General features: G+C 55.1%; 4 protein-coding genes across 4 annotated transcripts in view; 2 read left to right on the forward strand and 2 right to left on the reverse strand.

Annotated features, from left to right (window-relative positions):
- Positions 1-3,563, forward strand: part of VOLCADRAFT_107518 (uncharacterized protein) — a gene marked incomplete at both ends in the record, with an annotated part of 7,719 nt that extends 4,156 nt beyond the window's left edge. Inside the window, 5 exons of the mRNA XM_002957008.1 lie at positions 186-228; positions 608-1,355; positions 1,464-1,534; positions 1,736-2,024; positions 3,541-3,563. Coding sequence (XP_002957054.1) covers positions 186-228; positions 608-1,355; positions 1,464-1,534; positions 1,736-2,024; positions 3,541-3,563 — 1,174 coding nt within the window. The remainder of the gene's footprint in view (positions 1-185; positions 229-607; positions 1,356-1,463; positions 1,535-1,735; positions 2,025-3,540) is intronic.
- Positions 3,564-4,817: 1,254 nt separating this feature from the next.
- Positions 4,818-7,765, reverse strand: VOLCADRAFT_98143 (uncharacterized protein; the record flags this gene model as incomplete). The annotated part of the gene is made up of 6 exons (XM_002957048.1): positions 4,818-4,976; positions 5,929-5,973; positions 6,643-6,887; positions 7,033-7,170; positions 7,224-7,489; positions 7,641-7,765. The coding sequence occupies 6 exons, from the start codon at positions 7,763-7,765 to the stop codon at positions 4,818-4,820; spliced, it is 978 nt and encodes a 325-aa protein (XP_002957094.1).
- Positions 7,766-9,796: 2,031 nt separating this feature from the next.
- VOLCADRAFT_98144 (uncharacterized protein) lies at positions 9,797-12,682 on the forward strand (the record flags this gene model as incomplete). Its single annotated transcript, XM_002957009.1, has 3 exons — positions 9,797-9,953; positions 10,323-10,384; positions 12,545-12,682. 3 exons carry the CDS (start codon positions 9,797-9,799, stop codon positions 12,680-12,682), a joined length of 357 nt encoding a protein of 118 aa, XP_002957055.1.
- Positions 12,683-14,149: 1,467 nt separating this feature from the next.
- VOLCADRAFT_98145 (uncharacterized protein) lies at positions 14,150-16,333 on the reverse strand (the record flags this gene model as incomplete). Its single annotated transcript, XM_002957049.1, has 1 exon — positions 14,150-16,333. One exon carries the CDS (start codon positions 16,331-16,333, stop codon positions 14,150-14,152), a length of 2,184 nt encoding a protein of 727 aa, XP_002957095.1.
- Positions 16,334-17,082: the final 749 nt, after the last annotated feature.

A 17,082-nucleotide genomic window follows, 5' to 3' on the forward strand; every position in this document is an offset into this window, starting at 1 on the left:
GGGATAATTGCCTTCACGGTTGGGGTGGAGGAAGAAACCCGCCTCCAGGGAGAACCAGAGGTGCGTGCCTGCCTCGGCATTTGAGGCAGTCTGGTGCGGGTCGCCCTGCTTGCGCCTTGCACCCGTAGCTGCTGCTGTGCCACCCTGAGCTGTCCCGGCGGCCGCTGTGGTCGCTGCTGCCCCAGTGTCCGACCATTTCTGCGTGTAAAGTGCCTGGAGCCCACACAGGTCCGACATGAGACTGGCGCCAGCACCCTCACTCCCGCCCACGACAGAAAGGCCGGTTAGCATCTTGGATGCCACGTTCACCTTCATGGCAAGCTTCTGCATCGTTGCGCTCCTGTCCTGACCGTCCTTAGTGCTATGGTTGACCCCCTTCTTTTCTCCGTGTTGGTTCCCCTTGGCGTGTGTCAGATTCCTGTGGTTTGGCGAGGGGAGGAGCTGGGCCTTATCCACGAGCACCTAGATCATCATGATTCCGGTCTGTCAGTTTGATCAGTTGTCTTCAGAAGGCCCTTCGGTTTGTCCCGTGCATGCGTGGTGGCTGGCCTCTGCATCCCCGCCACGCTCCCTTCACCCAACCACTCACATGTGGACACTGCTCCAGAGCTGCTGCAGTGGGTACTTCTGGTCGGGCGCCACCTGCCCAATGCCCAGAACGAGCCAGGGGGCCTTGCTCCTCTGGCAACCCCGCACAACCATGGGTGCATCTGCCAGCATCCGGGATGCCGGGGAGCTCCTGCAGATGTACTGGTCTAAGGTAGCCAGGGAGAAAACCTCGTGGATGTGGCCGCAGGCTCACCTGATCACGGATACTGCACAAAGGCTGTTCGGGATCAGCCAGGAGGGCCTGGCCGTCGGCGGGCCCATGCCTGGCAAGGTGACCGCCACCAGCAACTTCATGACGCAGTTTCAGAAGAAGGTCTTGGACAAGGTCCTGCGACCGTCAACTATAACTGAAGGCCACGGTGCTGTGGCAGCTGCAGTGGGAGCTGAGGCGGTGGATGCTGCAGCTAACAATGGTGCTGGTGCAGCAGCAAGAGCAGCTGCCGGGGACCACAAACAGGTGGTGGGTGGTGGAGAGGCTGCTGCCATGGGTGCACATGCCGTGGATGGCGGCACTGGTGGCGGCTGCACAGCAGGCGTCGCAGCAGCAGCAACCACAGGGGGGGACACCGGCACAGGTCCCAGGCAGGGCGAGGCGGGCGTTGCCCAGGTAGCAAACCTAGCAGCTGAAACTGCCCAGGCCATGCATCCCAGGGGTGGCAGGACCAGTGCTGTGCGCGGCCCTGCCACCGTAGGGACCAGTGTGGATGCGGGCATGGCAACAGCCCAGGCCCCAGTTGAGGTCACAGGTGCCGCTGGCGGCACATGTGGCCGTGGGCGATCCGGAACCGCCGCTGGCACGCGCGGTGGTTGAGGGTGTGGACGCAGCAGTGGCGGGAGAACTGGGCGCGGGACAGGGTGCGTGGAGAGCAACACAGGCGGTGGAGCCGAGGAGGCATGGGTGTCTGGAGAGAACGATGTGATTGAGGTGAGGAGTGTTTGCTCGTTTCTGGACTGCTTGCAACCAGGGCTGCCTTGTAACCCTTTTGGAACCTGGGGAGCATGTTGAACAAGGTCGAGGGGTGCTGATGGGTTATGTCAACGTTCAACGTCAGGGCAGCTTGTTGGGTCTTACCCTGATATTTTACCTTGAACGTAAGCACTGGGTGTTGCCAGCCCCCCCCCACAGGACGAGGATACCACCAACTACGATGCGTTCAAGGAGTGGGTCGGCGAGGTGCCAAGAGCAGCTAAGGGCGAAGCTGGCAAGCACAGGCGGGGTGGCGGTGATGACGACGACCTGGGTGCAAGGTCGGGGCGCAAGGTTGGAAATAAACGGCAGAAGGGGAACAAGGGTGCAGGCCGGGGCAGGGGTGCAAGCAAGGGGACCGCCAGAGGTGCAGGGAAGGGCGGTGCAGGCAAGGGAGGGCGGAGGGGGCAGACAGAGGAGGGTAGCTCGGAGGGTGGGTCGGACACTGGTGAGGAAGAGATCCTAGCCGCTGGCGCTGGGGAGGAGTCCAGCTCGGAGGACACGGGCAAATATAGCGAAGCTAGCAGCAGCAACAGTGGCAGTGGCAGCAGCGGCAGTGGTGGAAGCGAGCAGTAACATGGCAGCAGTGATGAGCGCTTGGGGGTGCACACACCAGGTCGGCCCCAGGCAGGATGGGACAGACCAATCCCAATAGGTGCCGGTACATGTCATGCATCGGGGGTTTCATCCGTAGGAGTAAGCAGTAGGCACGAACTCTGCAAGTGGTGGTGAGACTTCTTGGCGAGCACTTGCTGTATGGGGGGTGACACGAACGCTGTTTTAGAGGACGATGGTTGGGATGAATGCATCAGGCTGTCAGGCTGGCTGGTTGGCGTTGTGAGTCCAAAGCACCTTGGTCCACAAGCATACTGAGACTTGGGCTACTTTGACAAGGGGTTCACGTCCATCTTGAGGCTTGCCGCAGTATTCACCAATCGTTAATTTAACATGCAGTAAGCGTCACATTGCAGAGTAATATCTGCCCGTGTAACCCGTGATAACAGGGTCTTCACCCGTAATTGTACGTGTAATTGGTTACATGTGCCCGTAATTCACCTGCAGCACTGCGTAATATCCACCCGTAATCACTGGGTATTCACCCATAATTGTGCGGGTAATCGGCTACATGCGCCCGTAATTCACCTGCAGCACCGCGTAATATCCACCCGTAATCACTGGGTATTCACCCATAATTGTGCGGGTAATTGGCTACATGCACCCGTAATTCACCTGCAGCACCGCGTAATATCCACCCGTAATCACTGGATATTCACCCGTAATTGTGCGTGTAATTGGTTACATGCGCCCGTAATTCACCTGCAGCACCGCGTAATATGCACCCGTAATCACTGGGTATTCACCCATAATTGTGCGTGTAATTGGTTACATGCGCCCGTAATTCACCTGCAGCACCGCGTAATATGCACCCGTAATCACTGGGTATTCACCCATAATTGTGCGTGTAATTGGTTACATGCGCCCGTAATTCACCTGCAGCACCACGTAATATGCACCCGTAATCACTGGGTCTTCACCCGTAATTGTGCGCGTAATTGGTTACATGCGCCCGTAATTCACCTGCAGCACTGCGTAATATCCACCCGTAATTCCGGGGTAGTCGCCCGTAAATGTTCACCGTATCCTTGTGCTCAAATTACGGGACCCGTAACGTGTTACCGACCCGTAATTTCTGTCAAATTACGGGTGGATTGACCCAAAGTTACGGGTAAAATGACCCCCGTTTTCCCAGAGTGACATGGCCCAGCACTGGTGTGACTATCACACGTGTCGTCACCGCATCCAGCTCCACCCAAAGCACTTCCAACAGCCGGTGGCATGCACTCAAGCCCTGGACGTCTGTCATGCTGGCAGGCAGGGGCGGGTTCTGTTGGTCAGACCAGACAATCCCGTCTGGCACTGCCACTGCAGATGCGCACCCATGTGGCCGATCCTCTTGCATGTAGGGTTGGCAGGGGTACTATACTAGAAAAGAGTACTATACTATAATAGTACTATGCATAGTACTATTTACTATGCAGGGCTCTAAACTGGTACTAGTTTACGACGCTCGTACCGCGTTCGTACATAGTAAAATAGTATAGTAAAAATAGTACTAGATAGTACTAGATTTGGGTTTGGATAGTGTCCAGTACTAGTTGGACCAAGTCGAGATCTGCAGTCAAGCTGTATTTTGAAGGGCTATAGCCGCGTCTTCGAGCTGTGCTACGTAGTTATTGATGAATAATGTCAAAGGAATCCAGTATAAAGAATGACAAGGCGATCAGAGGCTTGCATCCTGGTCCAGACGTCCCCCCTGAAGTTCTCCGTTCTCGGAACGAGCTTTTTAACAAGCTACGTAACCAGAAGAAGAACGCCAAGACGGGTAGTCTTTGGGACAACTTCGATGTGGAGTGGTGGGGTGGTCTACCAAAGCTAGTCTGCCTGTTCTGCGATGAGCCGCTCAGCGCCGTGAACCCATCCTTTACCAACGCGCACCACATCAAGCAAGGTGCTTGCAAGGCTATCAAACAGCGTGCAGCGTCACTCAGCCAGCAACAGCAACAGAGTGGAACCAGCTCTGCTGCGGCGGGCCCCAGCACGGCGGATCAGCAGGCCCTCTCCAAGCGCCGGCGCGGCATTGATGGCCAGACCCAGCAGCAGCAGCAACAGCAGCAGCAGGGAAACGTACATCCCTAACACGCAGATTGATGACTGAGCAACGATAGATTGAGCTGCGGCAGTTTGCTGAATTGGAGGGTTACGTACTGGGCCGTTGTAGTGCAGGAACTTCACTAGTATGGCGTCCGTGTGTTGTCTTGTCAACACTGGGTCTTCTATCTGTGATTATGTCTTTATGTGCCATAACACGCCTTGAGACATGGGGTTTGGGGTCCACCTACCGGGCACTGAACTAACAAAAAGTGATCTGGATGACCACAGCGATCTGCTTTCTCATGTCTAAGTAGATATTTAGAAAGAACAAAAGAAGACCTTTCCAACGGTGTAATTTTCAGGTACAACGGTTGGTCGTACACCCCCCTTCTACAGGGAGCGTGTACTTGCCTAGTAATAGTATCATAGTACTATATTACTATATATAGTACTATTTCTTACTATACTATACTATTTGGGAAAAATAAATATAGTATTTTTGCCAACCCTACTTGCATGCCAGCAGCCACTCGGGTGTTGGGCCTGAGCAGATCAGGCACAACAGCTTTCATCTGTCCGGCACTGTGCATCAGTTGCCACAGCATGGTGCCAGCACCCTCACTATCAATGTGCACGTGCTGACCTTATCTTTACTGCACAGTTGCATGAGTGTGCTGATGTGACCACCTTCTGCCCCTGCCAATCCAACTCCAGCCGCCCCATGCACACATGGCCGCCTGACAGCTGTCTGGCATCACAGACGCAGACAAACAACATGCAGACAAACAACATGCCCTCAAATGTGAGTACAAGCAGCACCGCACTTGATTGCCTAGCGATTTGCAGCCAGCCGCTGTACTGCCTTCTGGTAGCTGTGCTTCAAATGTCTCATTCCCCTCTAAGCACAGCCGCAGCTCTGTCAGCACCACGCTGGCCCAACACTGGGCCATCACTGCTCTGCCGCGCTGCTGCACAAGTACGCTGCCAGCTACATGCTAATATGTCGCCAATGGACCGATGCTGGTGTTGTTGCTGATCCGAGCCTTGACAAACATCAGACATTCACTCATTGCATCGCAGCAGACCAACTCTTACATGGTTGTTCATGTCCTTGCACTGCCTTCGCTTCATGGTCCCTTCATAAAATACACGCTTGAATTTCCCATTCCTAACCACGCTCCATGGTTGAATCTTGATGTTCAGTGCCATACCATGCTGACCGGGCCTGATGGCCACCTTGCACCATTCACGAGGATGAAGATGTATGGCCTGTACATACAATGCCTTCCTGACAACCTTACTTGTGAATTGGCGTCCTGCCAAACATCCATGTCCCTGACGTCAAGCATGCCATCACATGGTGCATGTTTTCCTTATGGTTCACCACATACATTGCACGCGCCAATGAGCCTTCACACCGTTTGTGCCTGCACCATGAGCTTCAATCCACCCGACCAAGCCAATCTGTAGCTCCTCCCTGATGGACGCACAAGGTGCACCCGCTGCCCCACTGCAGTGGCCACACAACAGCGTGGTGAAGCTTAACCACCCTGTAACAACATCAACAGCGGTCCCAAACGGCCACATCAGTGCCTGTCCTTGCACATGTAAGTCAGACGCTCCCAGCACATCCTGCTGCCTGCGGTCTGGTCCATGGCCGCAACCACCACCTGATACACCTGCAGCAGCACAACCCCCACCTGCCACACCTTCACAGTGGCTGGCCACCACCATGCTACCAGCGGCTGGATCACAAGTGCAAGGGCGGCAGCGTCCAGGCCCTGGAACTGCAGCATCACACTGTTCCCAGCCGTTGTAACACCAGGCAAAAAGTACTCAGTTGGGAGATGCCAGGGGAGCTGATCCCTCTTACATTCCTCCCCCCCTAGAGTGAACATCCTTGGGCGCCCCCGGGCATATCTTGTAGGATTGAGGTTGTTTTGAGATCCCGTAGGATTGTGAATTTGTTATTGTGACATTTCGTCAGTTCCCGTCCAAGATGGAGGACTTTGTTTTTACTCAGCTGGTAGGCTTCTCACCCGCCCGGGCATCCACCTTTGGAGTAAGAGTATGCTGCATCATGCCTGGTGTGTGATATGTTCACAACCGTATTCGATCCGGGGAGTTCCCACCTCCTAGCAATTCGCACCAATGTAACACCAGGCAAAGAGTACTCAGTTGGGAGATGCCAGGGGAGCTGATCCCTCTTACACCTGTGCTCATGCCAGCGTCTCAGTCCCGAGATGACGGTCCACCGATGATGCAGCAGAACCCGCAGCACCTGAATCATGCCAACTGTGCTGGGCGTACTTGTCCTTCCGCCAATGGCAGACCTCGCTCCCACCGTCCACCACCAGCGAAAAATGTACACAGCCACGCGCGCATCCATGCAGGTATCTGCATCACAAACCCACTGCTGCTGTCAGCAACCTTGCCACTGTGAGCATGCCGTGCACCCTTCCCCAGATGCACCCTAGCATCATACAGCGAGCCCCTGCATTGCATATCTCCACCCACTGGTTGTGTGCGACGAACTGGCCGTTGGCCGTCAGCACCACCATGCAGCCGCACAAGTCGAACGAGTTGAGCAGCTCGTAGGTGGACAAACATGACCGCAGGCACACCTGTATGTGCAGCTCCTTCCCGGTGTCCACCAGGCCTGCATGCAACATACAACTTCATGTTAGCCATCAGTATTCCTTGCAGGAGCACACATGTGCACACACCCTATGCATACACTCTGCAATCATTACATGGAACACAACATTGCCTGCCCACCTCCTGGCCGCTACACCATGCCTCACCGCCTGGTACCAGCATCACAGCATGCTCGGCCGCAATGTGGACCAGGTTCGGCTGGACCAGCGGCTCCAGACGCCCCAACAGGTCGGCCACCATTTCACATCGTCGACATGGATGTCGACGATCGGTGTACGGAATGGCTGGTGCAGCAGCAATGTTGAGGGGCAGCCGCCAGCCACCACCCAACCGTCACCGGGCTTCTGAGCACCCTCGCCTGCATGCAGCCACCCCTCTGCAACACCCCGATGATTCGATGCGGACAGGACCTCCAGCACCAGGCACAAGGCGCTGCCTCGCATTCCTTCACTGGTGGTGACTGCACATGGAACATGCTTGACCCGACCCGCATCAGCAGGCACGCGGTGCAACAGGCTGGCAGCCTGCTCACTCCTGATGTCCACCACTTGGCGCTGGGGACATGCCGGCCGCATGCCCTTGTCGCCCGACGCACACATTACGCTGCTGGGAAGCTTGGGATGTCACGATGAAGACATCCTGCGCGGGAACTACACCAACACAGAGTTCAATGTACTCTTGGCTGAGGGCTGCAAGTACTGAAACGACTTTGAGGCGCAGTACGGTGCCAAGCCCACCAGCAGTCACCCCCTACCTCACCATCCATTGGTCGCCTGCACAAGCTTCTGTCCCCATTGCCCACTCACCATCTGCTCGGCCATGCAGCCACAGCGCACCCATCAGTAACACCCTGCTGCATGCCTTTACTTCCACTGCCATCTGACGACCCTCTCAATGACCCTCTCGTCCCCCATGCCGATGCAGCGTACTTGTACAACATCACCGTGGAAATTCACGAGGGGAACATGCCGGACAGGGCAATGGCCACACATGCGGCCGTTATGCAGCTGTGGATCACGGCTGCCAGCAGCCTCCGTGCTGATACGGCCATCACTCTAATATATGACTACGGCATGGACGCCACCACCGTCCTGGCCGCGGACCAAGACTTCACACACTCGGTGCTAACCATCACAGCGCAGGCGTGAGCGTCGGGCGCCCTCGTTCCTATGACGCCAACGAAATGTCCGGCCGCCGGCCTGCCGCACCCAATTCATATGGGCCCCCTGCACATGACTCTACACCATCACTTGCACGCCAACAGGAAGGGTGTACGTCGGCCAATCCAAGAACCCTCAACGGCCCTTCGAAGCTCATGCCCATGCCCCACCCACTCGAATGAAGAATGACGTCCGCCTCTACCAACCCTTCCGGGACCACTTCACCTTGACATGCCTCATGTCCACCACGAATCCAAGACTTGCCGACAAGATGGAGGCGTGCTACATTGCTCAGTACAAGTCCCTTGGGCCAGACGGCTACAATGTGCTGCACGGGCCTCCTTCTGCCAGCCCGACCTTCTACATGATGACCCAAAACCGTGCCGGTACCGCACACACGCCCGCCGCCGCATTACAAGACACCGCCCAACCGACGCTTGTGATGCCAAGCGAGCGACCCGGCACTTAACGGATGGTGTCCTGGCGCGTTCCGCGCTACCGTTGTGGTCATAGAGCACTGGCTGTTGTTAGGCACCCACGCCCTTAATATTGCATACATGTCCGTGGGATACTCTTGTGTGAACAGCGGCTGGTGCCGATACCGACACCACTGTTTTGTGTGGTATGTTTGGTGCCGATACCGACACCAGCGTTTTGGGTGGTATGCTGCTCCTTACAGGGACTGCTCGTGGCGTGCTCGGTTGAATGCCGAGTTTACCTATCATGATGTTTGCTTGCATATCCCTCCAAGCGAGAGGGCTTGGACCTATGCTAATGTTCGTTACAAGAAGTGAACTGAGGACTGATGTTACACGTAATGTATACGCGTTGCTTAGCTTGCAACGTCACGCGCCCACGATGAATTGTATGCACGTAAATTCGCCCGTGCGCCGAACGCCTTGTAAAACTTCAACTACACTCACAATATACTGCTGCGCTATTCCCTCCAGTCCTGCCACATCATGTTTCACCGACGTACTTCGGCACCTTCCGCATCTATTTACTTTTCGTACGCGGTCAGCTGCTTCACCAGGACCCCTGTGTTTACAGTGGGCTAGACTGAATTTGTATAAAAAAATGCGTCTGAAAGTTAAAAATTACAAATTGCACGCCATGCTGATCGATACATAGTTGTCATGCATAATTCCAGTAAAGCTTAACATCAAGGAAGCACTATGTAATCATATGGCTTTGTGATTAAGCAGCCCCTCGCACAAATGTGTCCGGTCGTACTGTGCCGAATAAACGGGACGTACATCGTCCAAAAAAGCCAGGAGCGAATTTTGCCGCGCGGATGCGCGCTTTCGATTCGCAAAATGCGCCTGTACAAGCGTATATAATTTTCCTTGGCGAAGAAAGGACGAGGTGCGCGAGCGTCGCGCTGTTGGCCACAGCCGCACGCGGCATGCAGGCCGGAAATGTGGGGGGCTCCTGTGCCGCAATTAAAAGAGCGGAAATCATGCAACGTAGCTTGCAAGGCTTGGCTCAGGCACGGCCGCAGGAAGAGAAAGCGTCGAGCGAAGCGACACTGTTGTGCAAGTAAACGGTCGCGCCTTTGGTAGCGCAACGTATACAGCACCTTGTTCAAAGTCAAGTCAAAACATAATGTTCGCAACATTACATACCAAAACACAAGTAAACTTAAAAACAGAAAAGGGCTTCAGAGTTTTGTCGGCGACCTGATGACCTGGAACAGCTTTTTGCTGCGCATACGGCCGTGCCTGCGATAGCCGTGTTGCAGCAGCTCCGAATGGACTTGAGCCAGCAGCAGGCTCAAGAACTGCTGCACACCCACCGGGAACATCTGCAGTTGCGCACATGCAGTTTTGGTCGGCATGGCCGACCATCCTACGCAGTGTGCACGCAAGCCGAGGTGCAGCGACTCTGCTACTTCGCCAACGTATCAGGTACGCATTGGCAGGGTTGCCGAGAATGAAATGATTTGGGTCGCATTTCAGCGGTCCACTAAGCATGCATGTGCGCCAGCAGATCAAGACACGGCGCACTTCTGGTCGACGGCTGTCGGTCTGCGTTTACGGGGTAAGGCAAGATGAAGAGGTGTCATAGGTCGAGGCAGTGGCGCAGGACCTGTTGTCTGGTATAGCTCACATTAGTCCGCTTTTTTTCAGGAAGTAAGTAACCGTAAGATTTGATGCCATTTCCTATCCTGGCGACTGCAATTGGTGCGATCATGACTGTATATAAACCGCCAAGCCTGTTCATATATAGCTACAACGCCTGCTGAATCGTCCGCTGCATATTACCCTATTCGACAGGTCTGCATGGTGCAACTGTCGTCGTGCAGCCCATCCTGTTGATGACTCAGTGTCCGATACCGGTACAGCCGACACGTCATCCATGCTAATCGATTCACAACCAACCCGCGATCGCGTAGGAAATGTAGAGCCATCCTGCGGCACCGGTAAGCGCGTGCCAATGTGGGACCTATGCCTTATCCTTCCGTGCCAATTGTACCTATGCCTTATCCGTGCCAATTGTACCTATGCCTTATCCTTCGTTACTACAACATAGCAGAGGACCGACGCAACGTGCACTGTACACGCGCTGTTGTTGCTGTTGTTCTTGTTGTTCTAGGTGTTCTTGTATACGCGCGCGACGACATGACTGCATGTACATTGCGCCGTGCGCCAAACGCCCTGTAACTCGCTTACGCTAATCTCACATTCCAATATGCCACTGCACTTTCCTCTCCAGCCTGGCCACATTCTCTTCCTCGCAAACGTACTTGGGCACCTTACAATCCAACACCATACGTGCTTTGGAAACGCGGGCAGCTGCTTCACAAGGACCCCCCTATTTATAGATTCAAGGGTCACGGGGATCACATGGTGCCAGAGCTTTGCCGTACGCGCTCTTACGTAAGACATTTGAAAATGGAGAAAACATCCACATCCGAGTTTCTGACTGTGTTTCTGACTGTGTTTCTGACATACACTTGTACACGCGCATTTTGAGAATCGCACGCGCGCATCCGCGCTGTAAAATTCGCTCCTGGCTTTTGGGGCGTCTTGTACGGCCCGTTTATTCGGCACAGTACGACCGGACACATTTGTGCGAGAGGCTGCTTAAAAATACGTTTGTCTGCTACATAACCCGGTAGAATTGTGGTGTTATGATAAATAGGGGGGTCCTTGTGAAGCAGCTGCCCGCGTTTCCAAAGCCCGTATGGTGTTGGATTGTAAGGTGCCCAAGTACGTTTGCGAGGAAGAGAATGTGGCCAGGCTGGAGAGGAAAGTGCAGTGGCATATTGGAATGTGAGATTAGCGTAAGCGAGTTACAGGGCGTTTGGCGCACGGGCGAATTTACGTGCATACCTTTCACCGTAGCATCAGTCCTCAGTTCACTTTTTGGAACGAACATCAGCATAGGTCCAAGCCCTCTCGCTTGGAGGGATATGCAAACAAACATCCTGATAGGGGTAAACTCGCACGCTACCGAGCATTCAACTGAGCACATGCATGCTTAGTTGAATGGTGAGATGCGACCCCCCCTTCATTTCGTGCTCGGCAAGCCTGCCACCGCGTACCGGATATGTTGGCGATGTTACAGAGACGCTGCACCTCGGTTTCTGTGCGCAATGCGTAGGATGCTCGACCCCGCCGACCAAAACTACACGTGCCCAATTGAAGACATTCCCGATGGTTGTGCAGCAGCTCTTGAGGCTTTGTTGGCTGAAATCCATCCTGAGCTGTTGCAACACGGCCAACACGGGCACGGCCCTATGCACTGCAAATAGCTGTTCCAAGCCAACAGCGGCGTCCATGTCACCGACAAGGCTCTAAACGTCTTATCTGTTCTTATGTATAATTAAGTTTATGTATGTTATACTTTGCGCAACTTTGTAATTTGACTTTAGTCGGAACAAACTGCCGCTTCGCCAAACGCTTCCTCTTCCGCGGCCGTTTCAAGCGCCCAGTCTTGCAAGCTACGTTGTTTGCTTTCATATCTTTTCATATCTTATTCGGCTCAGGCTAAGCAGCCAGCCAAAAGTCCGAGATGCATGCCGCTTGTGACTGCGGCCAACATGCCTTGATGAGCGGCCTTTCGCCGAAAAAATTATATACACTTTTACACGCGCATTTTGAGAATCGCACACGCGCACCCGCGCGGTGAAATTCGCTCCTGGCTTTTGGGGCGTCATGTACGGTCTGTTTATTCGCGAAGTACGACCGGACACATTTGTGCGAGAGGCTGCTTAAAAAATAAAATGCAACGCGTTGCCAGCTTCCGCGAGTCTCTCAGCGCGCGAACAGCTCGACAATTTCCCATGTTCCCTGTTACCAGGAGTCCCCTATAACAGCAACCGCGAGGGAAATGCGTGAGCTTAAACATAATTGAAAGTGATTGCGTATCCACTCAACGATGTGGCATTAAACAGCGCTGTCCATTCTGGTCCATTCACCTTGGACCGATTCCAGACCAATCGCATGCTCATTCCTTTTGCCAGCTGATGTCATCCATCTGCCTCCCCCTCCAGGGCCAGCTCAACCAAGAGCAACCCCCAACACGGGTGGAGACCCGAGCAGAGAAACGCATCCCCTTAACTCCTTTTGCGCATCACGCGCATCATCGCAGTGGTGATGGTGATGATGCGCGGAAAAGCAACGACAATTGATGATCCGGAAAAGCAACGGCGCGCAAGCGCACCTCTGTTCCGCGCGCTTCCGTAAATCCCCATTCCTGAAATCTTGTAGACCACATCTGACTTTAAGTACAGTACAAAATTAAAAAAAAGCCCAAGCCCTACAATCTTGAATACAACAAAATACGCACTTCTCGGGGATGTTCGCGATTGACGTTAAAAGGATAATGGCAGCCAATTTCCAGCTCGCCTCGGCCCCATTTCCAACTCCTCGTTCCTAAATCTTTCCCTCCCTAAATTCAAATTCGCGCACGCTGCGGTTCCGCAATGCAGCTACAGTACCAGCTCGGCAATCTGATGGCCCGGGATTGTACCGCCGCCACCGCTGCCGCCGCCACCACACGCACGACTACCGACTACACTCGCTCCGGGGTGAGGAAACCCCCTCCCAACAAACCAACTTTGCGAGGAGCAAACCGAACCGAAGCTCTCAAGACACCCGTAATGGGCTGTGCGGGACGTCTTCGACGTAGTTACGCCAGGATCAACACTCTCTCTCCCTCCCTCTCTCCTCTCTCTCTCTACCTCCCTCTCTCCTCTCTCTCTCTACCTCCCTCTCTCCTCTCTCTCTCTACCTCCCTCTCTCCCCCTCTCTCTACCTCTCTCCCTCTCTCTCTACCTCTCCCGTCCAGTCGCTCCCGTCCTGTGCTATCACTAGCCTTCGTGGCCCCCTTCCTCGGGCGCCTTCATCGGGTAATGTAACACCCCCCCAACCTAATGCTGGGGGGACCGGCGCACGACGCGTTACACATCCCGAACTCCTGCCGTCTCAGTTAGTACGATTAATGACCCGTCGCGTTAAGATAACGAACAGCCACGACAACCACGATCAACCGCTAAATGCCAAAACCACCACCACCTGACGCAAAGCCACCTACAATCTAAATTAAACGGGATTAATAGGATGAAGAAAAATGACAGCACCCGACATCACGAGCTCCTCTACACAGGGAGTCACAGAAGTTCCGCAACTGACCAGAAGCGCTATTAACCAACCGTAACGGTAACGGCAACCAACCAACCGTAACGGCAACCAGCCAACAGTCCATCATAAAGAACCACTGTCACGGGAGACTCATCCTGACGAGCCATACCTTGTCTTGCCCTGCCTTCGTCATCCGCACAAGCTAACTGCCCAGTTGCCGTACAGGTGTACGACAGTAGTATGGTACGACAACAGCGGCCAGTGTTATGTGTCGTTATAGCAGAGACCGTGCATGTGCACATTGGCCTTGGTCCAAACTAGCCACGCTAGTCAACTCGAGCACGAGGCCGAGGAGAGGAGAGGCAAGGCAAGGCAATAAATGCCAGACGTTTTAGGCATCATCTAGGATTTGCAAAGCCAGAGGACCAACCAAGCTGTGCACGCCGCATGTTCAGGCTCCTAAAACTCTATAAAACCAAAGGCATCCAAAATTGGCGACGCCTAAAACCGAAATGCTAAAACACGACTGCGCACTCCCGCGCCAGCGCCGCCTCCACCAGCTCGTCCGGGGTCCAGTAAATGAGATTAAATTCCTCCAAATCGCGCATGTCGGCGCGCATCAGGGCTTCGTACTCGTACGGCATCTCGTCCAACGTCCCAAGAAAGCGATGCCATGCGGCATCATCCTCGTCTACATCAACCTTGCCGCCATTGCCGTACCCATCATTCTGAACCTTCACCCTGCTACCGTCCCCGTCTGCGCTGCTATTTCCAACCTCCCTGCCGCCGCCGCCGCCGCCGCCGCCATCGGGAAGGTCGCTCTCGTTAGCGCCGTTACCGCGACCATCGGCCGAATAGGTTTCGGAGCCTTTGATCGCAGGCGTGCCGCTGGCCATCATCCAGGCCACCGTCCGCGCTGCCGCCGCTGCTGCTGCAGCCGCCACCGTCACCTCCGCCGCCACCGACGACGACGGAGGTGCACGAGGGAAGCTCCGTGGCGGCGTGACGGTGACGTTCCCATCCGGCGTGGACGGCCGTACTGGTGTACTACAAAAGTCGGTTGGCACGGACAGGCATGGTGCTCCAAGCAGCGCCAAGGTGGACGACCACTCGCTTGTCTTGGGCGCCGTACAGCAGAAGCTTCTGGCCATAATTGCGCTGCCGCTGCCGCTGCCGCTGCCGTACCACCCGCTGTCGCCAAGCCACCAGAAGTCACCCTCGCCGCTCTCTGGTGTAGGTTTCTTGACGTCAATACCATCATGACATCTTTGAGCGTCGATGGCGGTGGAGGTTAAGCAGGACGGCTTCTCTGGGTTGCAATTGTCCCGTGTGACCCATGGGTCGGTTGCCGCTGGCGGCTGCTGGCAGAGGTCCCGCGTCAGCGCCGCCTCCACCAGCTCGTCCGGGGTCCAGTAAATGAGATTGAATTCCTCCAAATCGCGCATGTCGGCACGCATCAGGGCTTCGTACTCGTACGGCAGCTCGGGCATCCCATCGAGAAGACGTCGCCATGCCGCATCGTCGTCCGCAACATCGTCTGAATCGCCCTTTGTCGCCGCCGCGACGACAGCACCGGCGGCGGCGGCGGCGGCGGCAGCGGCGGCTCTACCCTCCTCAGCCGCCGCTGCTAGGCCCACATCGTTGTTTGTCGGATTCCCGTCGTCGTTTCCAGGAGCAGGAACGGAAGCTGCTACAGCGGCGGTGGCGGTGGCGGCGGCGGCGACGGCGCGGCCCCCGCCGTTGTCCTCCATTGGCCGCTCTACCTCCGCTACTGCATTCCCTGGTGGCGTTGAGACCCGGCGGTACGACAGCGGAGTGCATCTGGCGGCAGGTGTGCCTGGCGACGGACATACCTCCCCCCCTTCCGCCACCTCTTCCCCTGCCACCTCATATTCCGGCGCCGTCAAGCTGACGACTGCTGCGAGGGGTGAGGGCGGCTTGGTCCGGGGGGGATGCGCCGGGTTTCGCCGCTGGATGGGGATGCCATCTGGGCCGCCGTTGCTGTCACTTCTACAGCTGTTACAATCGCCGCGGGGGCTGCAATCATCGAAACGCGGAGTAATCGGCGAATGAGGTTCATGGATGTCACTACCGTTACCGTCGTCGTTAAAGTCGTTGAAGTCACGTGCTAGAGCCGCGTCCACGAGTTCGTCCGGGGTCCAGTGGATGAGGCCATGGGCCTCAAGGTCGCGCATGTCGGCACGCATCAGCGCCTCGTACTCATACGACAGGTGCTCCTGGTGCAGGCGCCGCAGCAGCGGCGCTTCGTCATCCTCCTCATTCGAGTTAACGTCGTGCGCGTCCTCGAAGGGCGCACCAAAGAGCGGGTTGAAGGAGAAATGCGTTTCGGAAAAGAGGGCTTTCTTGGATGGCCGCGGTGAAAACACCGCATTGCCATATGTCTTGTAATCAGGGCCAGATGGCAGGTCGTCCGACTTCAAAAGGGCGAGGCGCTGAATCAATGCGAACTTCCGGGTTGCTAAAACCAGTGTCTCGGGCCGAACTTCAATGTCCCCTTCATAGCTCAGCTTAGTCTCTTTGTATTGATGGTCTGAATCGACGGTAAAATCGACCCAGGCCTCCAGGAAAGCAATGTCATCTTCGTTGAGAGGGCCGCGCAAATCGTCGAGGGGAAGCAAATCCAAGCCGGCATCGTGGTCCTTATCAATGTCAAGGCTTAAGGCTCTCGATAGATTCATAGGTTTAACCGACAGCGTCACTCTCTATCCGCCGGCATGTCATTCTGTAAAGCTTGGTCGCGCATGGCGCAATGAGGACAAGGCACGCATGACTTAATATGGCAAGTACAAGTAGAAGATCCACGTTACGTAGTGTTTTGCTTTCGTCAGCTGTGTGTCGTACTGCGCTCTGCGCTTCGCAAGCGCCGACCCTGCCCGAAGGTCCGACCGAAACGCGTCGTCGTAAGCAGTCAAAAAGAGTCCCAGAAATGTGTATGCTCGGCTGAAAATATTGTTACGCCAAGTTTTCAGACGTAAAGGCGGTAACGTTGCAGAACGTTGCAGAGCGTTGCTTCAGTTGGCTGTTTTGACATCCTTAAATCCCTATTAGCCTGAGGTTACAGCGTTCGCCCTTGCTTGTGTATACATAAAAAATCATAAAGTTTGCACTTTGCCGCCAGGGAAGTCCTAGAACTACAGTTAGCTGTTGCAGCCGTTGCTTTTTGGGAGTCTGGACGCAGGAGCAAACTGGTTGGCCGCGATGGATCATGCACGCAATGGAAACCTACACCATCAAGTATAAAAGTCTGCTTCCCAGTCCTCTCCTTCCCTTCCACGAAAGCAGGAAGTTAGGGCCGTACGTTTTGGAACGGCCGCCTAATCGCGCAGCACCTCCTGAGTGTTTTAACTTAGGGTTTTCAGTCGCTTTCCAACACTGAGTTGCTTGACAACTTCACAATATTTGAAGGATGCCAAAGGAAATTAGCCTT

This window comes from Volvox carteri (assembly GCF_000143455.1).
Source record: "Volvox carteri f. nagariensis unplaced genomic scaffold VOLCAscaffold_68, whole genome shotgun sequence".
NCBI lineage: Eukaryota > Viridiplantae > Chlorophyta > Chlorophyceae > Chlamydomonadales > Volvocaceae > Volvox > Volvox carteri.